The sequence below is a fragment of the Solanum stenotomum genome, chromosome 10 (assembly GCF_019186545.1).
Source record: "Solanum stenotomum isolate F172 chromosome 10, ASM1918654v1, whole genome shotgun sequence".
In the NCBI taxonomy this organism is placed as follows: Eukaryota; Viridiplantae; Streptophyta; class Magnoliopsida; order Solanales; family Solanaceae; genus Solanum; species Solanum stenotomum.
Genome location: NC_064291.1, coordinates 372,589 through 393,224, shown reverse-complemented (window position 1 = coordinate 393,224; position 20,636 = coordinate 372,589). Strand labels below are relative to the sequence as shown.

The 20,636-nt window shown below is 32.2% G+C and overlaps 1 protein-coding gene across 2 annotated transcripts; it reads right to left on the bottom strand.

Moving 5' to 3' along the window:
- Positions 1 to 8,833: 8,833 nt before the first annotated feature.
- Positions 8,834 to 17,582, bottom strand: LOC125878352 (cytochrome P450 87A3-like). 2 transcript variants are annotated; one of them, XM_049559590.1, is made up of 10 exons: positions 17,389 to 17,582; positions 15,565 to 15,886; positions 13,626 to 13,775; positions 13,085 to 13,336; positions 12,845 to 12,934; positions 12,681 to 12,763; positions 10,241 to 10,248; positions 9,727 to 9,839; positions 9,276 to 9,403; positions 8,834 to 9,142 (listed from the first exon to the last, which is right to left on the bottom strand). In XM_049559590.1, exons 1-10 carry the CDS (start codon positions 17,580 to 17,582, stop codon positions 9,049 to 9,051), a joined length of 1,434 nt encoding a protein of 477 aa, XP_049415547.1. In that variant the 3' UTR covers positions 8,834 to 9,048. The 2 variants fall into 2 exon arrangements, with proteins under 2 accessions (XP_049415547.1, XP_049415546.1); XM_049559589.1 differs by lacking the exon at positions 10,241 to 10,248 and having other exon boundaries at positions 9,727 to 9,833; positions 12,685 to 12,763.
- Positions 17,583 to 20,636: the final 3,054 nt, after the last annotated feature.

Here is a 20,636-nt window from a genome sequence, read left to right as displayed (position 1 = left end):
AGATGAACATTTTTCGAAATAGACTAGTGGATCCATTAGGCAGTTCAGGTCCTATACCTTTGGCCGGGTATAGGATGCCCTGGCAGTGTGAGGAAGATCGTTGTATCATCACAATAGCTCTTATGTGATGTTGTCGATTAAAAAAACTCCCACAGAAGTTATTGCATTTTTATATACATTAGTTTATTGTATTTTTACATACATTTTAGAGTTATGTTGTATCCTTGCATACACACAGAGTTTTCAGCATGTTTTTAAACGGTTGTTTCTTTATATTGCACTTACTTTAAATTGTTTTATATTGAAATGAGTTCAGTTATATTGAGTTGAGTTGAGTACCCAGAGTCGAATAACATATCTTTGAGTTGAGTATCTTATCCTTGAGTACTTCTGAGTTGAGTAAGTTTGAGTAGTTTTGAGTAGTTTGGAGTATTCCTTGAGTTGAGTAAGATTGAAAAGAGTTAAGTATGTTTCCTTTTTATCAAGTTTCAAGCTTATGTTTATGTTTTAGAATTCCCCTTACATGCTCGTACATTCCACTTACTGAGCCATTTGACCTGCATCTTCTCATGATGCAGACACAGGTATTGATCAGGATCGTCAATAGGAGCTTCGTTGATACATCCAGGAGTTCGAGTTAGCTATGGTGAGCTTCCTAGTTTCCGGAGGATTTCATTTACTTTTCAGTTTAGTCAGGATGTCGTGGGTCTTGTCCCGACTTCCATCTTTATCAGTTAGAGGCTTCATAGATAGTCAGTATAGTTGAGAAGTCTATATTATTCATTTATTTTATTAAATGTTTTAAAGATTTAAGTTGCCTATTTTATGGCGAGTTGAATAACTTATTTTATTCGGAGTTTTCTTTTGAGTTAAATCTTTATATTTAAGTTTATTGAATTTTATTCGGTTTTAAACTTTTGCATGCTTAAGTTAGTCTTCCGCTTGTAGTCAGCCAGGATGAGGGTTTTCTTGGAGACCAGTAATGGTTCTTGAGTTCCAGCCACGTCCAGGGTGTAGACTCGGGTCATGACAAACTTGGTATCAGAGCAAGGTTTAAGTGTCATAGGGTGTCTATGAAGCCGTGTCGATAGGTTCTCGTTTATGGTTGTGAGGGCCCCACTTCTATAAATGAGGGACTGTAGACATTTAAGAAAAGTTTCCCTTCTTTCATACTCTTAATCGTGCAATAGAGCTAAGTCATAGAGATCTATTCTAACTCGTACGTTTTCAGAATCATTCAACTACCCATCATACTAGAAGTGGTTGAAAAGCAAAGTCAGTTTTTTGTCGACGAGTTGTTCTTAGCAAAAGTTTTGAGGAAGTCATGAGACTCCAGAGGGGCTTAAGAGAAGTCCAAGAGTAAGTTAAGTGTTCAGTTTCATAGGAATGCACCCATTATTATATGAATCGTGCATTTAAGTTAAAAGCGAGTTGTACTCTTTTCCTTAAGCTTTGTTTCAGTTGAGATCCTTATGAGGAGGTATGTTTAGAGCTTGGGTAATATTTCCACTCCAAAAGGTAGCATGAGCTACGAGATCATGAGCAGTAGTAGTGATAGATCTCATAGTTAGAGGAAAGTATGCAGAGGTTTATTAATCCTAGAAAGGGAGAGAGTGATGAGGCAAACTATGTTATTATAGTTATGCACCTAGTAAGTTATTAATGAGGAGATTTCCCTTATGGGTAGACTAAGAAGTGGTGAGTTGTGAAGAGCTCAGGATAGGAGGTAGAGTAAGAGTTGTAAGTCAAGATGAGTTAGAGTATACCTTAACTAGAAAGGGGTTGTGAGGATGTGTCATTGTGGTAGTAATGACCAAGTGTAAGTGTTGAATAGAAGAGCAAAAGTATCCATGAGGTGATAGATCTAAGCTCGGCTTATGATTTTGAGGGAGAGCCCATAATATTCAAAGTGTTATAGAACTAAGTAGGCATTGATGTATAGCGAATGAGTGAATAGTACTTATGTTGCGAAGTCGAAGGTGATAGTAATTGTAAGTATGAAGGTTAAGAGGTGACGATTAACTACTTGTCATAAGGTCCTAGTAGATGAGTGATTCTAAAATTTGCGCATAATAGTAGTTGTAAGTTAGTATAGTAAGCGAGCAATCATATTAATATTCGGGTTTAGTCATAAATATTTAGCTTGAATTTGAGATGAGTGTCATGATAAAAAAAAATGGCAACATAAGGGTGATGATGTTAGTCTTGAGGTTTGATCTAGAAGACTTGAGGAATTGAAATGTTAGCTCCAATCAATATGAGTGGTACAAGTGAAAGACCTTAACCTTTAGATAAGGGCAGTGAAGTGTGGCTAAGTCACAAGAGTAAAAAGAGCAATAAGAGGTAGACCATTTAGAAATGATAGAATATTCTCATAGCCTTCAAGTGTTAGCTTTAGACCTAAGGGGGAGATGACAAGATGAGATATTGAGTCAAGTGTTTGAGATTAAGATGGTAATGAATTCAAAGAGTTTGGGGGATATCTTTTTAGAGGCCCTTTCTGTAATTGAGTGATGTTAGAAAGAGGAGGTTGATGTTCTTACCGTGTTAGTGATGGCGTGATAATTCCACCTAAGATTATTAACAATGAGGAATAAGAGGATTAGATTTTACTAAGAGAAATAGTTAAATGAGAGCCCTTAGTTGGATCCGAAGTAGTTGGTTAGTAAGAGTCCATGGAGTTGTTAGAATACTAAGCTTAAAGGTGGTGATAAGGAGTAATAGTTTTGGGATGAGATTCCCTAAAGAGAGGTATAGAATCCGAACTTAAGTATTTGGGTTAAGCTTGAATATAGTAAGAGCAGACCATTAGACGCAGACTTTAGTAAGAGTAGCCCATTCCATACCCAGTCCAGTCGTCATTTGAGGACGAATGATCCCAAGGGAGAGATATTGTGACACCCTAGAAATTTTTTTGAACTAAGACTCGAACCGTTCATCGTAGTGAGTGAGGTTTTGCCAAGGAATTAAAATCTCTTAAGTGTTAAGGTCACTATATGTAGCACTTTGAGTTCGAAAAAGAATTAAATTGGAAATAGCAAAATCTGAAATTTTGCAAGTTATGCTTAAGTATAAGTTTTTGGTCAACTTCAAACGACCATAACTCCTAGGTCAAGATGAGTTAGGTGTGCTACTAGATACCGTACGAAAGACCTTTGAATTATCTTTCCAACGCCGCTGAGTTTGCTAAGTTTAGAGGTCGGATGAGTGAGATATGACCTTTTGAAGTTAGGTTGTCCAGTTAAGGAAAGTCAAAACGGGGTTTTAGAGAGGTATTTTGGTCTTTTCCTTACCAAAACAGATTTAATTCGTTTTTAGTAATATATTAGGGGTCTAATCTGATTAGGTTCAGTTTTATAATCATAAAACTGGCCTAGGGTTTTAGTTGAGAGTTCAAGAAGAGAAAAGAAGAGAAAAGAGGAGAAAAGAGGAGAGGATCAAGCGTTCGTCGAGATTTTTGCGTCTTGTTGCGGATTTTCGCCATGGGTTTAATCCCTAAGAGGTATGTAGGCTTCCATAGTGTTGGGTTCTTTCACCCACACACCAATCATGATTTATTCAGCGTAATTTCGTTCTTGAAATTTAAAGATTAGAGTTCTTGATAAGTGTTCTTGAAGTTTCATTAAGTTTTGATGTAAGATTCTGCTTGGGTCAACTTTAAACGACCATATCTCTTAGAATATTAAGAGTTACGTGAGACATAACCTATCCAATTAAAGGTAATTGAATCTACTTTCCAACCCCACCAATTTGATGTCAATCCAATATATGAATAAAATGTTATGACTATTTTAGTAACCTATACAGTGCTGTTACGAATTAGCCGACGGAAAAATATTGAAAATAATCGTTTGTCTTTTTACCTCCAAGAAAACCATAAACAAATTTTCTTGACTGATAAAAGGCTCAAAACAAATCATATTTTCATCTTCACTAATGGAAATCATATTTCTTGGCCATGGAGATTTCAAGAAACTAATTCAAGAATTTCAAAAAAAGGTTTTCTTGATTGTTTACCTTCAAGCTAGAGTTTCAAGGCTTCTAATCAAGTTCTTTTTCAAGATTCTTCAAGAATCATGTTCTTCAAGGTATGTAAGGCTATCATAGTGTTGGACTAGTTCGTCCTTACGCCCTACATCTACTTTCAGATCAGAAAAAGAGTAATCTAGGATACTTTCCCTAGATTTGAGTATTCTTGAGATAAGTTGATTTTGAGTTCTTGAATTCATGTTTCTTTTAAAAGTTCTATTCCTAATTATCGAGTAGCTATATTGTTATTGAGATCCTTCATATCATGAATCATAATTCTTGAATTCATAACTCAAATTCAAGAGTTAGACTAGTGGACATTTTTCAATGAACTTTTTAGATGAACATTTTTCAAAATAGACTAGTGGATCCATTAGGAAGTTCAGGTCCTATACCTTTGGCCGGGTATAGGATGCGCTGGCAGCGTGAGGAAGATTGTTGTATCATCACAATAGCTCTTATGTAATGGTTGTCAGTTAGAAAAACTCCCACAGAAGTTATTGTATTTTTATATACGTTAGTTTATTGTATTTTTACATACATTTTAGAGTTATGTAGTATCCTTGCATACACACAGAGTTTTCAGCATGTTTTTAAACAGTTTGTTTCTTTATATTGCACTTACTTTAAATTGCTTTATATTGAAATGACTTTAGTTATATTGAGTTGAGTTGAGTACCTAGAGTCGAATAACATATCTTTGAGTTGAGTATCTTATCCTTGAGTACTTCTGAGTTGAGTAAGTTTGAGTAATTTTGAGTAGTTTGGAGTATTCCTTGAGTTGAGTAAGATTGAAAAGAGTTAAGTATGTTTCCTTTTTATCAAGTTTCAAGCTTATGTTTATGTTTTAGAATTCCCCTTACATGCTCGTACATTCCACGTACTGAGTCATTTGGTCTGCATCTTCTCATGATGCAGACACATGTATTGATCAGGATCGTCAATAGGAGCTTCGTTGATACATCCAGGAGTTCGAGTTAGCTATGGTGAGCTTCCTTGTTTCCGGAGGATTTCATTTACTTTTCAGTTTAGTCAGGATGTCGTGGGTCTTGTCCCGACTTCCATCTTTATCAGTTAGAGGCTTCATAGATAGTCAGTATAGTTGAGAAGTCTGTATTATTAATTTATTTTATTAAATGTTTTAAAGACTTAAGTTGCCTATTTTATGGCGTGTTGAATAATTTATTTTATTCGGAGTTTTCTTTTGAGTTAAATCTTTATATTTAAGTTTATTGAATTTTATTCGGTTTTAAGCTTTTGCATGCTTAAGTTAGTCTTCCGCTTGTAGTCATCCAGGATGAGGGTTCACTTGGAGACCAGTAATGGTTCTTGAGTGCCGGCCACGTCCAGGGTGTAGACTCGGGTCGTGACAGTTTTAAATGTTTTTCACATTTAAACAAGAATAGAAACCTCGATTTCCAAAGAGCCTTCGGCCTAGTTTTCAGAAAAGAGTAATCGCTTTCTAAATGAAGCAAGAGAGAAAACTTTGATTTCCAAGATAGCCTTTGAGCTAAGTTTTTGAGCACTAATCTCAAATCACATAAAGAAGTATGTTTCTAAACATAAGAGCTAATATTATATTTTTTGAGAGTAGTATTGAGCACCAATATGGGGGAGAGTTCAGACAACTCACAGCCCCCATAAACCATGTAGCCATCATGGGTAGAAAAGGGTCATACTTTTTAGATGATTCCTTTAGTGTTTTTTAGCATAGACTAGTGGATCCACTTAGTAGTTCAGGTTCTATACCCTCGACAAGGTATAGGACGCCCCTGGTAGCGTGAGGCAAAATGTTGTATCATCACAATAGCTCTTACGTGATGGTTGTCGGTTAGATAAACTCCCACAGAAGTAATTATATTCTTATATACACAGTTTATTTGTTTTTTTACATACATCTCAGAGTTATATGTATCTTTGCATACACACAGAGTTGATATCATGGTTTAAACAACTTTTCTTTATATTGCACTTGTTTTAAACTGCTTTATATTGAAATGAGTTCAGTTTTGTTGAGTTGAGTTGATCTAGGTAGGTTCTTCAGATTCTTTTCAAGCCTATGTTGTGTTTAGCATTCCAACTCACATACTCGTACATTCAATGTATTGATGTCAGTTGGCCTGCATCTTATTATGATGCAGATACAGGTAACCAGGATCGGCATCCAGCGCATCGTTGATCGAGTAAGCACTCCAGAGTCAGTTAGTGAGCCTTTTTGCATTTCGGAGGACTCATTTTTATTGTTTTCAGTTATTTTGTTAGTTCATTAGGATGTCGTGGGGTTTGTCCCGACATCCATCTCAGTTGTTTTAGAGGCTTCATAGATAGTCAGATGTTAGTTCTTTCGTCTTTTCATTGTCATTATCTTATGTTAAGACTTGAGTTTTCTTTAATGGACAAGTTAAATGTTTTATTATAACATTTCAGTTTATTACATAGACTTGTCTTTGTTGAATTAAGTCTTCCGTTGAGTAAGTAATTCAGGCCAAGGGTTCGCTTGGGGAAAACAATGGTTCTCGAGTGCCAGCCACGTCCGGGGTGTAGGCTCGGGGCGTGACAAACTTGGTATCAGAGCACAGAGTTCAAGAGTCCTAGGGAGTCTATGAAGTCGTGTCTGTAGAGTCCTGGTTATCGGTGTGAAGCGCACCACATCTATAATGAGGAGGCTGCAACACTTAGGAAAATTTCTCATTTCTTTCACACTCATTTCGCACGTTAGAATTTGATCTCTAAAAAGTTTCTTTCTAATTCGTGCTTGCGCGTGTTTTCAGATAATCATGCCTTCACGAAGAGCTGCCAGAGGTCGTTCTGCTAGACGTAATGTTGAGGAACAAGAGTTACCAAATGCACATGAAGTGCAACCTCAAGGAAAAGTTACCAATGCTGAGTTCCGTGAGGCTATCCAGATGTTGAGACAAGTTGTAACCAACCAAGCTGGGCAGCAGAGAGGGAATCGACAGGAAGTAGCTGACACTTCGAGGATCCGCGAGTTCTTAAGGATGAATCCTCCAAGTTTCACAAATTAGAGCACTACAGAGGATCCAAAGAATTTTATTGAAGAATTGAAGAAGGTATTTGAGGTTATGCATATTGTCGATATTGAGCAAGTTGAACTAGCTGCATATCAACTGAAAAATATTACTAGGACTTGGTTTGATCAGTGGAAAGAGGGTAGAGCTGAGGATGCACCACCTGCGAGTTGGGCTTGTTTTGAGGAGGCTTACTTGGGGCGTTTCTTTCCCCGAGAACTAAAAGAGGCTAAGGTATGAGAGTTCCTCACACTTAAGCAAGATTCTTTGAGTGTTCATGAGTATGGGTTGAAGTTTACCCAACTGTCCCGTTATGCTCCGGAAATGGTTGCGACATGAAGAGTAGAATGAGCTTGTTTGTTACTGGGTTGGCTCATCTGTCGAGTAAGGAAGGTAGGGCTGCATTGCTGATAGGTGACATGGATATCTCAAGGTTAATGGTATATGTGCAGCAGGTTGAGGAAGAGATTAATATTATGAGATTAAAAAGCATTTTGATACAAATTATTTATTGAGTCAAAATTTCTTGTTTTAAATAAGATAATTATCAATTATTACGAAAAAAAATGATCATATATTCGATATTTTTTTCAATTGTAAGCAAAGTGCAATTCACTCCTTCCCTTTTTCCCCTAATATATTTCCTCTTCCGGTCGTTGATGAAGATGAACTATTGTAATGTGTAAAATTAAAGAGCAACTTTCACATATAGCAAATACAAAATTCATATTTGTATGTTATAGCAAAGTTTGCATAATTGCGCTTCATAGCAAACATAAATATGTATATTTCGTTTTACATATACAAAAGAAAGCAATTGTATAATCTGCTTTGATATACATATACAAAAAGATCAATTGTATAAAGTGAGAGAGGCGAGTGAGCGAGCGAGATCTGGGAGAGTGGCGAGCGAGATCTGGGAGAGGGGAGAGAGGGGAACGAAAATATATGTATATATACAATTTTCTCTCGCTTTATACAAACACAAACGCATTTTATACAATTTGCGTTTTTTGTATAAAGTGAGAGAGACGAGTGAGAGAGCGAGATCTGGGAGAGTGGCGAGTGAGATCTGGGAGAGGGGAGAGAGGGGAACGAAAATATATGTATATATACAATTTTCTCTTGCTTTATACAAACACAAACGCACTTTATACACTTGCATTTGTATAAAAACGAGAGAGGCAAGGGAGAGAACGAGAGTGGCGAGCGAGATTCACCAGGAAAGAGGTGAAATAGCAACAGTTTGCTATGAGCTACAATTAAATCAAACTATATTTATAGCATTTAATTTAAATTAATAGTTTGCTATTATATACAATTTTCCCTAATATAAATGAATATATATACACTGATTATATATTACATATACACAATTTACAATATTGATATTTTACCTATTGATACGACGTTTTTTTTTGTTAGATATACAATTACATAAACACCCCTTTGATTTATTTGACACTCTAGGAAAGTAAAAGCTCAGTTTCCAAACTATTTAAGTAATAAGACAAAAACAAATGTAAGGTAAATTCGCATGTCCATGATATCAATAGCGTACTCATATACAGTGAATGGGGTTACTTCGTTAAAAATTATATATAACACCTTTAAAATAAGAAACTGGTATGATTGTTATATAGATGAACTTTCATAATATCGTAAAACACAAAAAATTAAGAAAGAGAGAAGTAAATATAAAATACATTCATATTATTAGAACAACTCCCATCTAACATAGCAATATTACATAAGGTATTATTATAGCTGTCGATAGAGTAATTTCTAGATCGACATGCATTTTAAATGCATTATTCATACATAAACTACGAATTAACCATATTAATAACTTAAAAACATGCACTTATAGATAACAAAATTAAAGGCTGTGTGCATCCAAAGGCGGATGTACATTCACATTAGTGAGTTCACGAGCTTAATAATAACTTTTGTTCAACGTCTGTATATGAATTTGCCATTGCAAGTACCTTTAGTAATATTTTTCAAAGATTTTGATGTGGTAACCATTTGGAAATTGTAAACCTGGAGTTCGTACTATATCTCCTCCTTTGATTATCTCCCACCTAATGATAATGAAGATTTTTAAATTAAAAATGTGTATATAATGATCGTATCACGCCTCTCCATATCGGGCATATTTTTATATAAATTCTTTTCAAATTCCTTTAATCAATGTATATATTTTGTATAACTTACTTGTACTTGGTCACAAAGCAATGGAGAAAGACAGCCATTTGCACCTTAGCAAAGTCTGCTCCAATACAAAATCTCATGCCACCTCCAAATGCCATAAAATTCCTAGATGCTCCATTTAGTTCTATTCCCTGTAAGCAATTTCAACAATTCATTATAATTTTCTCTCTGGTCTAGTCTACTATTTAAGTAGTTGCTCCCCTTATACTATATTGAAAAATAGTATTTGAAATCAAATTTAGAAAAAGTATTGGAAAGTTGAAATTATATTATTTGAATATACATTTCAGTTGAAAAATTATTTTTAAAAATTTGTTTATTTTTAATTAACTTGAAAAAATAGTTTTTCAAATTTAAAGTGAAAAGTCAAAATAATATATAACCAAATATATGGTTGATTTTTTAAATAATTTTTATATCAAATCATAATATAATTTTTCGACGAATAACTCACCTCCCATCTCCATGGATTGAACTGAAGTGGATCTTCATATTTGACAGGATTTAAGTGGACAGCTGGAGGACACACCATAACTGCCCAACCAGCTGGAATGGTATATCCTGCATCTCACAAAAGTTTATTATATATAGTAATTTATTTTATTCTAATAATAATCTAATGAGTTTTTTACATGATTAATATAATTTAACATGTTCTTAAATCGGAGAAGGGTCTAAAATGCCCTTAAAGTATTTGAATTGGTACAAAACTACCCTTCATCCACCTATAGGCCCTAAAATACCCCTGATGTCTACCTTTCGGCTCAAAAATACCCTAGATGTTAATCCTTTGACTCATATTTACCCTTATTTTTAATAGCTCCCTTAAAGTAAAATTATTAAATATTTATTTATTGTATTGCTTAATGTGATTGGTCCAAATTTAAACTCTTCTCAAATAAATAATAAATATGATATTTTAAAAAATTCATATTTTCTATAAAACCACTTATGATTCATATTTTGACCGGATACACTTGAAAATAATATTGAAAAAATAATTAATTTCATGATATTTTCCTATTGACCTATTTTAAATCAACCCCAATTTATTAAAACGTAACCCAATTCATAAATGGGGATCCAACTAAAATCCATACTTACCCCCACTGATTGTTCATCTAAAAAAATTATTACTTTCATTAATATAAAATTTTCTCTCAATTATCCAAATGTCTTGTTCATTTTCTCTTTTATTCCTTTTTTTTAATCTCTTATTCTTAATTAGGATATCCGGGACTAAACTTGAAATGAACTCACATATTTATATTCTTTTAATTAGTATTATTGTCATGATGGGATGAGGATGGGGATAAGAGAAATGATTATTTTTATTCTTTTATTTTTAATTTTGGATACACACAAAAGAAAAATATAATATTTGTACATATTTGCTTAATTAAGTCATCTTTTATTGAACTAATTATTTCTATATAAATGCATCATTATATTCCTTCTTTTTCTCTCTCTCTCTCTCATGTTTGTCATAAATTTAATTAAAAAAATTTAAAATGGAAGAGATAGGAAGTGAAGGGACGGGGAGGGAGTAGTGTAGAGAGTAGATGTCTAACCTTTTTACAATTTTAAATTTACTATGAAATTCAAAAAATCAAGTCAATCATGTGAGCTTATATATTAAGTAATTTCAAATTATTTTAACGGAAAGGGCCTAAAATGCCCTTAAACTATGAGATTTGGTATAATATTACCCTTCATCCACCTAATGCTTATGATCTTTTAGACATCAGGGTATTTTTGAGCCGAAAGATGGACGTCAGATGTATTTAAGGGCCGATAGGTGAATAGAGGGTAATTTGTACCAATTCAAATACTTGAGGGGCATTTTAGGCCCTTCTCCGATTCTTAAACGTTATCTTTAACTATCTTTAATGTGACTTACTGATAATATTTCTTTTATATATTCAGTGTATAGAAGTAAGTGTGGTAACATGAGTTTTCATGTTTGGACTGATTAATAACCTGCTAATTTATGGATCACTCTCACAAATACTTTGTCTTTAGTTTTTGTACAATTCTTCTTCTATATTTAGGTATCACTCTATTGACTTAGACTAGGATGCTTGTTCGACTATGTTGGGTATATAGTAAGAACTAATGAGTTATGGAGGGAAGATGAAAGGAGAAAATATGAAGTGTTCTCTTATGCTTTAATTAATAAAAAGCAATTCTCCCTTATTGGTGGTGGAAAGAAAAGTTCAATTGTTTAAATAAGGAAACACTTCTACTAGTTGTTAAAAGGGTTGGAACGAGGGACCCCTCGCGCTATCGTTCCTCAACTACGACTTTGGCTAGATTATTTTTTGGACAACGTTTTTAATTACTTAATTAATTATTAATTAAGTAATGTCCTAATCGATTTTAATTATTTAATTAATTAACCAAAATGACCCAATCCAACTCGACTCGTGTTTTAAAACGTCTTTCCCGTTTTATTTGAATTTTCCACTGTTTGAAATGACTGTTCTGAAAGGTTGTAACTTTCAAGAACCTTCATGACTGTTCTGGAAGGTTGCAAACTTTCATGAATGGTCGTGTGGTTTCTGAAAGGTTGCAAACTTTCGGAAATAGTGCTTCTTGTCTATAAATACATGTGATTCCTTAGACTTTTCACTTTCGAAATTTCTGAACTTCTTCTTCTTCTTCTTTTGTATAATTAAATTATTCGTGTACTTTACTCCCGTTGAGTGGCTCGTTGACACCATTGTTTTTTGTAGCAATACATTGATGAATAGAATCGTTCTATCTTGGAAGGATCTATTCCTTTAAGCCTCAGATACTAGAGGGGAATAATTTCTTAAGGGGACATTGTGCATTCAGTGCTCGATTTTCCTTCCCTTTTGTCTCATACAATATACAATTATTAATATCCGTTGATGTTATTAATTTCTATTTTTCATTACATGATTTAAACTTTGTTGTTTATATTTCTGTAAACTTATTGTTATCATTAGTATTGTTTTTTTAATACATATAGCATAACAGACTAAGCAATATCATCATCACCATCATAGGGTGATGACTAAATAAAATATAAAATATGGATGAGGTTATTTTCCAAAATCGCGTGGCATTTTTGGCATTAAAAATCGTTTTAGTATTATTTTTTTTAGTTCAGTAAATATGCACAATTTATTAGACAGTGAATATATATATATATATATGCATCATTTGTTAGACAAAAATGGTATATATGTGTCATTTTTTTTAATGAGGGTATGTCTCCCTTCAATAAATTGAGGAGTGTCTTACACCTTCCCCTCGGTTAACACCTTTTGACACCTCTATAAATTAAATCCTTATTATATTAAGATATGTCTCCCTTGAGTAAATCTTGATTTCTTGTTCACAATAACTAAGTGGTAATGAATTTTAATGTCTTTTAATTACATACCTTTGAAGTTGATGTCTTTAAGTGCTTTCCTGAAAATCAAAGGAGCAATATTTGCCAATCTGATTGTTTCATTGATAAGCTACATTTTCAATGAAATTAATTAATTTATGATAATTTATTTAGAGTTGGAAGGAACAATATTGTAATTTAGATTAAATACCTGAAATGTGAACTTCATTGATTTATACTCTTTCCATGTAAGTCCATAAGATGCATTTTCCCTTCTTCTAATTATTGCCTCATGTTCCTCCTGAACATTTGAGGAATGTTTGATTGTTATTTAGAGAAATTATTGTAACACTTGATATCGTTATTATAAAAAGTTCAACTTCTGAATCCGACTTTGTCAAGTAAGTGCATATGTTGTTCAATTGATGAAGAAGATTATGGTTTTACTTACTGTTAATTCTTTCAAAGCCTTTGGATGTTCATGAAGAAATTTAATAGCCAAAGTTATAGCCAAAGAGGTTGTCTCAAAGCTAGCAAATAGCAACACAAACATCAAATCCAAAGCTATTGCCTCAGTGAGAATTGTGTCTTTACTTTGAAGTTCTTCTAATACATAATCAAAGAAGTCACTTTGTTCTTTTCTTGGTTGTGATTTCCTTTCCTCTAGCATTCTCTTGAGCATCTTCATTATCTTCTTTCTTCCCTAATGAACACCTTCAACAGTTAGTTCAATCATGACTTGTACAAATTTAGTCAAACATCGTTATAATAATATTATTTTGTCTATATTTTTGGAAGTTATAATGAAATATTGCTATAGAGAATATATAATATAAATACTGATAAAGTAAAGAACTTTTATACTATCACTTTATTTTTAACTTTTATAGTAGGTAATTCATTTTATTTTCAGGTTACTGATTACTTTTTATTAGAGATTATATGTAATTATTATGATATTATTAGTGTATAGAAATCAAACTCAGAAATACCTGTAAACACTTGTGATAGGCAGTTCCAGGAAAGCATAAAGGGAAGGAAATTAATCCCTTTATAAAAGTAGCAAAATTTTCACACACATTCTCTGTAGAGTTCTCAGAATCATAGCTGATAAGTTTTTTTCCAGTTATATCAAATATCATCTGAAAAAATATAAAATATTTTGCTTTGAATTCAAATATCATTTGCAAACAAAATACAACCTCTTTGAGGTATACATATTATGCCGAAAAAATACTAAGCATATTAGTTTCTCTTTCAATATTATTATTATTGGCTTAAGTCATCGACGATCCCTTAAAGTTGTCTGTATAATTCACTTAGATACCTCAACTAAGACTAGTACATATTGAACACTTTTAACTATTCAAAAATTATTCCTATTAGACATTTTTTTATAATAGCCAAAAAATATGAAGAGTTTTTCGCTGACATGACAACCTGACTAATTAAAAAAAATAACACGTGGCATTGGGACCCCAAAATAATAGGAAAAATATTTTTTTTGTATAAAATTATTTCAAACACATTTTATATCTATTTTTTTTAAAAAAAGAATGAAAAAAATGAAAATATCAATATATTCTATCAGCCCCACCCCTACCCAACCTCCTCCCTGCCCCCTTTTATCTTCATCTTCTTCCCTAAATATATTCTTTCCCAAACCACAAAATTCAATTTCTTTTTAAATAACTTGAAGATTAACCTTTTAAAAAAAAACATATTTTCATACTAATACGTCATAGAGAAAGAATGGTATAAGAGTAAAAGAGAAAGGGAATTGACCAGAGGATACTTATTTTAGATTGATGACAAAAAGAAATTGATAGCTCAAAAATTAATTCTACCAAATTTTTGGATATCATTTTTGATAAATTTAGTGGATTTACATTTTAATTTGAGTAGTAATATTTGTTCAAAAATAGTGATAGACGAATATTGGCAAAAAAAATTTTCTCTGATGCTTAAAAATCATTTATCTTCTTTCTTCTTTTTTCATACATTCAATTAGTTGATTTAGATTTGAAAGGAAAAAGATAAAACAAAAAAGTATTTTAAAAAAGTGTTGGAGCTAAAATGGAGAAAACTTTGGAAACTAAAAATAAGAAGAAGATGGGGGTGGGGTGTTTTTTTTTTTTTTAAAAAAAAAAAAAGTGTCAATGAAAGAAGGAAAAAAATTAAATTAATTACAGTGTCAAGTATCAATAAAAGAAGAAAAATGTATTTTTTTTTTAAAAAAACACTATTTAAATTTCTTCAAGCGCCCCAAGAAAGTCCATAACACGAGTTTTGCCAAATCAGTGTTTTGTGTTTAATAGGTACATGTTTTGCACAATTTAGATGTTCAATAGGTACAAGTCCTAGTTGAGGTGTCTAAGTGAATTATGCGGATAATTTTAAGGGATTGTCAATGACTTAAGCCTATTATTATTAGTCTCTTAGAGCCCGTTTGATTTAGCTTAAAAAAAGTAGTTTTTAAAAGTCAAACTTAAGTAATTTTAAGTGAAAAAGTGAAAAATAAAGGTGAATCTACTTTTAATAACTTTTAAAAGTTATTTTATATTTATTTTAAGTTGTTTTTAACTTTGTCAAATACTCTCAAAAGCTAAAGTAACTTAAAAATAAGTTTGACCAACTTTTAAGTCAATCCAAACAGGCTCTTACTATTTAGTCTTGTATTTATTATTATTTATTGTTTTTTTCCCTCCTATCTGTTGCTTGGTCACCATATTTTTTGTTGTTGTTGCTATGATCCTTTTCTCTATTTTTAATATGACTTCTTAACTAATGCATTACTCTGAAATTTAGACTACTTACCTTGTCCAAGCAGTAATTTTTTTTGTTATAAAATATAGTTTAGTGAATTTCTACATAATAGAATGAAAGTCGAGTGACCTTCTCTGAAATTACCCTGGAATTTAGACGACTTACCTTTGTTGTTGCTTCCTTCATCTCAACACTCTTTTGTCTTGACCATCTCTTCAAGTTATTATTTGTAGTTTTTTCAACCTCATGCAGCATATTTTTCAAACTTTCAGGGCCAAAAAGATTTAGCACCATATTTTTCAAGTACTTGTACATAAAGCCATGTAAAGATCCAACATTTTGCTTTCCAAAAATCTCTTCAAAAGTATGTGGATACCAACTTTGGAACAATTGCCCTTCTTGTTGGAAGATGAAGTAATTAAAATCAGGGTCTGTGGATACTATGATTGGATATCCCACCAAACTAGTTCGAAATATCGGCCCATACCTGATTAAGAATTTAGATGTTGTGAGTTTTGAGTTGAGAGATAAGTGGGATGTGAAATGTATATTAAGTTATTTTATTTTTAACATATATATAACATTTGTTTCCGTTTTACTAAGTTATGTCAAGCCTATGAACTCGTGCTTAGATCAATGTGTTCCAATTAATTATGTGGTGTATGTGCATGTAGTTTAAGAAAGAAAGAAATACTTATAGTCTCAAATAAATTATAGACATTTGTGTGACTATAAATCATCGTATTAAGTATAAAATGAGAAATTTAAAGTTAAATCATATCTACATAAAAAAGTTTGACATTCTTTTTGAGAAAAAAAAATATGATAAATACATTGTGAAGCCGCAATTAGATCCCTTTATTCTAATTAGGCATAATGCATAATCATAACCTTTAACTTGGCATCAGTTGACAACTATGAACTTTAACTTTAGGTATGCACAAATAGGTAATTAAACTTGTATAAAATTGAACAAATAAACACATTCGTTCTACATAGCGATTTTGTGTCCTACGTGGCGGCTTTCTACGTGTATTATGCCATGTAGGACACATGTGTTTATTTGTTCAATTTTATACAAATTTAAGTGCTTACTTGTGTACACTCAAAGTGGGAGGGCATAATTATTCGCTGAAGCCAAGTTAAGGGTCATGTTTATGTATTATGTCTTCTAATTATGTGATGGTGACTGAGCATGCAGTGTAATAAAAAAAGACTTTTGAAATTTGTTGTCTAAAATAAGTCATAGATATTTGTGTGTCTATAAATCATCTCATCAAGTGTAGAATGAGACGCTCAACATTAAATTGTTTTTGTATACAAAAAAATAAAGGCATAATACATAAATATATCTTTTAACTTGGCCCTCATTGGCATCAATCCCCTTCAACTTTGGATGTGCACAATTAAGCACTTAAACTTGTATAAAATTAAACAAGTAGACACACGTGTCCTACGTGACATAATACACGTAGGGCACCACTTATGATGCCTAATAGGACATGAATGACACCACTTATGATGCCTCATAGGAAGTGAATTGCCACATAGGACAACAAGTAGGACGTGTGTGTCTACTAGTTCAATTTTATAGAAGTCTAAGTGACTATTGATGCACACCCAAGGTTGGAGGGCATAGATGCTAGATGAAGTTAAGTTAAAGAGCATGTTTATATATTATGCCAAAAATAAAGTATGTCATTCTATTAAACAAATTAAAAAGAATATATGACACACAAATTGATCAGATAAAAAGAGTATATAGAGATCAATCCCGAATCAGTGAAGCTCCCATCATTTTTACTCCTTGATGATTCAAACCCACAATTTTAGAATTTGAGGTGGACATTGATTGTCATATGAGCACGTCTCTCTTGTCATCAAACATCTCTATAATGACGACATTTGTTGGAATATTTTTGACAGCTATAACAAAATGTAATTATAAAGAACATAATGATAATATTAACTTTTAATTTGTTATTTTACCTTTGCATCCTCTCCTTCACAAAAGGAGAAATGTCAAATGATGTATTTGGTGCAAAGAATGGAATAGTCTCACCAATTAATGGCCAACCCATTGAACCTGGTGGGAGTTTTCCATTGCTTTTTGGGTTCCTCCAATAATGTATAATGATTATAACAAGTAAAGATCCAATAATATAAATACCAAGTGACAACATTTTATTGATAATATATTGTGTGTAAATTAAAGATATGAAAATGTGGTGGTTTATATAATTAGAAGAAATGGGAAACTATAGCCGCCTAATTTAGTAAGTTATAAAGTAAACTCATTTTAATTGTTGACTTTGTTACCATTCATGTCTATTAATAAAAAAAAAAATTAAAAAAAGATACAATAAATTCATTTTAGTGGTGTAGAAGTCTAGTTTTGATACAAACAATTTCGTTTTGTTATTCAAATATTTCCATAAAAATTAAAGCTAATATATTTTAGTTCTGAATATATGGTGGACACATAATTTTTTATCAATTATTTTTAATAATGTAGATTTAAGACGCCTAATTTTGGATAAATTGTTTCCAGTGATATAGATTGTAAACGTCCATATAATTTTAACTAATTATTTCTTCCCAATTAATACCTTATTTTCTTAAAACTCTTTGATTCAAATTCATGAAATTGTAACTAAAGATTTTACTATATGCTTTCAACAAAAACTTGTTTAAAACATTGAAAAATTATACAGGTTAAATTAACTAGCTTGGTCCCATAATTGAGTGCTAAAATACGATATCTGTTTAGTTTAGTTTCGATTTGACTTTTTTTATAAAAAAAATTAAAATCAAACCAAACAAATATTATGATTATAGTTTTTTTTTTCAATATCAAACTAAATCACTAAAAAAAATTCTTGATTTGACTTGGTTTATCAATTTGATGGGGTTTGTTTGCTTTCTTTGAACAACCCCCTAAAACGCTAATCTAACAATGAACAAGGTGGAATCATATTTTACACGAGACATAATAATTAATGTTTTATATTATATCAGAGTCTATATAATTTTAATAATTACAATCAATTTTTGTTTTCACTACATCAAAACAATACTTTTTCTTCTTGTCATCTTCTCTGCTTTCTTTCATGATAACATTTTATGTCACCTTCTTTTTAATTTTTATAATTTCTTATTTGATGTTCAATATTCGTTTTAATTCGTCGGTTCGATTAAATAAAATTTGCACTAAGTTAAGCATATTAAAAGGGAAAATATTCCCTATGTGCAATAAATGTTTTCGTTCCCTAGATTAGTAAACAATAAAATTTATTGCTAATTTTAATCAATGATGAATTAGCGATAAACTAGTAAAAAAATGGGATAAGGCAGAGTATACCCTCTCCCAAATTATATTTGAAACTAGTTAACTAATTCGCGCTTCGCACGGTCAATTAAAATCTTATAAATTTTATGAAATAACCAATTAAAATCTTATAAATTTTATGAAATAATATTTTTCTTTGAATATGTATATAAAAAAAGAAATTCAATTAATAAATAAATTTAATTAAATTATTGATAATGATAACGTATTCAAATTCTCTTCACAATTGTGCAGTTCTAAAGTATTCAAATATTTTAACAACATATTTTTGATATTTAGTTGTATATGCTCATTCAACATTTTCTTTTATTTTGAGAAATATTATAACATATTATTACTTTATTTGAGTTCAATATTTAATATAATTATATGATGGGGATAATATTGTGTTTTGCTGTTAAATATTTTTTTAAAAAAACATCATAATTCAGTGCTTATAATAATGGTTAAAGTACTTTACATTCTGTGCAAATTGACTACCAAAAAAGAACAAAAGAAGTCATAACACAGTTATGATTATTGCATAACTTTTTTACTGAAATAGGTGGTCACAAACTAAGTCGGACTCAATTCCTGTCTGCTTCAATTTTTTGGGAATCTACCATTACCCCGTTCGTTGAAACTACATGCCCCAAAAAGGCAACTGAAGTCAACCAAAATTCACACTTGGAAAATTTCACACACCCCTTTTGTTTTTGTAATTACATGGATGCCAGCTTTTCTGTTGTTTTTGACAGCATTCGATTAATTACAAGGTTTTATAGTCTATCCTCGATTGCTGAACACTAATTGGATTGCAGGGGTTAGTTCGAATTCGATTCGGGTTCTATAAGGAGACCTGGAAAAAATAGAGGAGACAGGGCTGATGTTTTGTCTCGCCCTGTCCTGCTCTGGCGGGGAATTTCAGCTCTGGCGGAAAAATCCTGCCCCAGCGACTCAGACGGAAACAGTACCCAGGTAATAAATTTTTATGGTTTTTTTTTCTTCCTCTTTTCTAAGTCTGAGCAATTTAGGATAATCCTCTGAACTAGGATAATCATTGTATACCCCAAGTCAATCCAACGATACACAATTCAACTCATTTTCATTAATTCAACACCATAACCCACACATCCCCAGGATACACCCAGACACTCACGCGGTTATTACTCAAGCGCAAGACACGTCCAGATCTTTCTTACGAATCACCCCGTACATTATCTAGACTCTTGCATCGAACTTAGTCGTGACCTTCTTTTCACAACAAGTTTCACGATACTCAGCAATTACAATTTACGTAGTTTCAATCAATTCAACCAGCATATTGCACATATCAAAATTCAGACCCACACTTATTGTGCACATGATTATATCATCACATTCAAGCAAATACAACTTCCACATTCACAGTTAATTCAGGCAACAAGGAACACACATTCACGATTTTCAAGTTACAACTCACAGACATGCCCGATTTCTAAATTAGTTTGTTCCATAGATAACCATTACCGGTCTCCCAGTAGAAGAGCAAAATGTAAACTGATTCACCCTGCAACTGGTCAAAAGATCATTTATCTGAGACAGTGGATACTTGTTCCGAATGGTGACACTATTCAACTGTCGTTAGTCTATACACATTCTCTCTTTCTAGTGATGGTGCTATCACTGTTGTTGCCTTAGTTCGAACAATAGAGTGAAGGAGGAAAGATACCAATTTGTATCACCCAGATACCAATTGGATTCAAGTCATAGCACGAAAGAATAGAAGAAAGTGAGTTTTTCCTAAAGTCTTATAGCCTCTCAAAGAAAAGTACAGACGTCTTCGTATCCTTCCACAAGACTCTACTAGAATCGTTTTGGTACAATGAGATCAACAAACCTAGGGCTCTGATACCAACATTGTCACGAC

Bases quoted from the DNA above. Each gene is read 5' to 3' on its own strand.
- LOC125878352 (XM_049559590.1), bottom strand. From the start codon at position 17,582: ATGTTGTCACTTGGTATTTATATTATTGGATCTTTACTTGTTATAATC. The intron at 9,404-9,726 runs GTGAGTTATTCG...AATTGCTTACAG, and splicing joins TCAATCCATGGAGATGGGAG to GGAATAGAACTAAATGGAGC. The intron at 9,143-9,275 runs GTAAGTTATACA...CATTATCATTAG, and splicing joins TGCTTTGTGACCAAGTACAA to GTGGGAGATAATCAAAGGAG.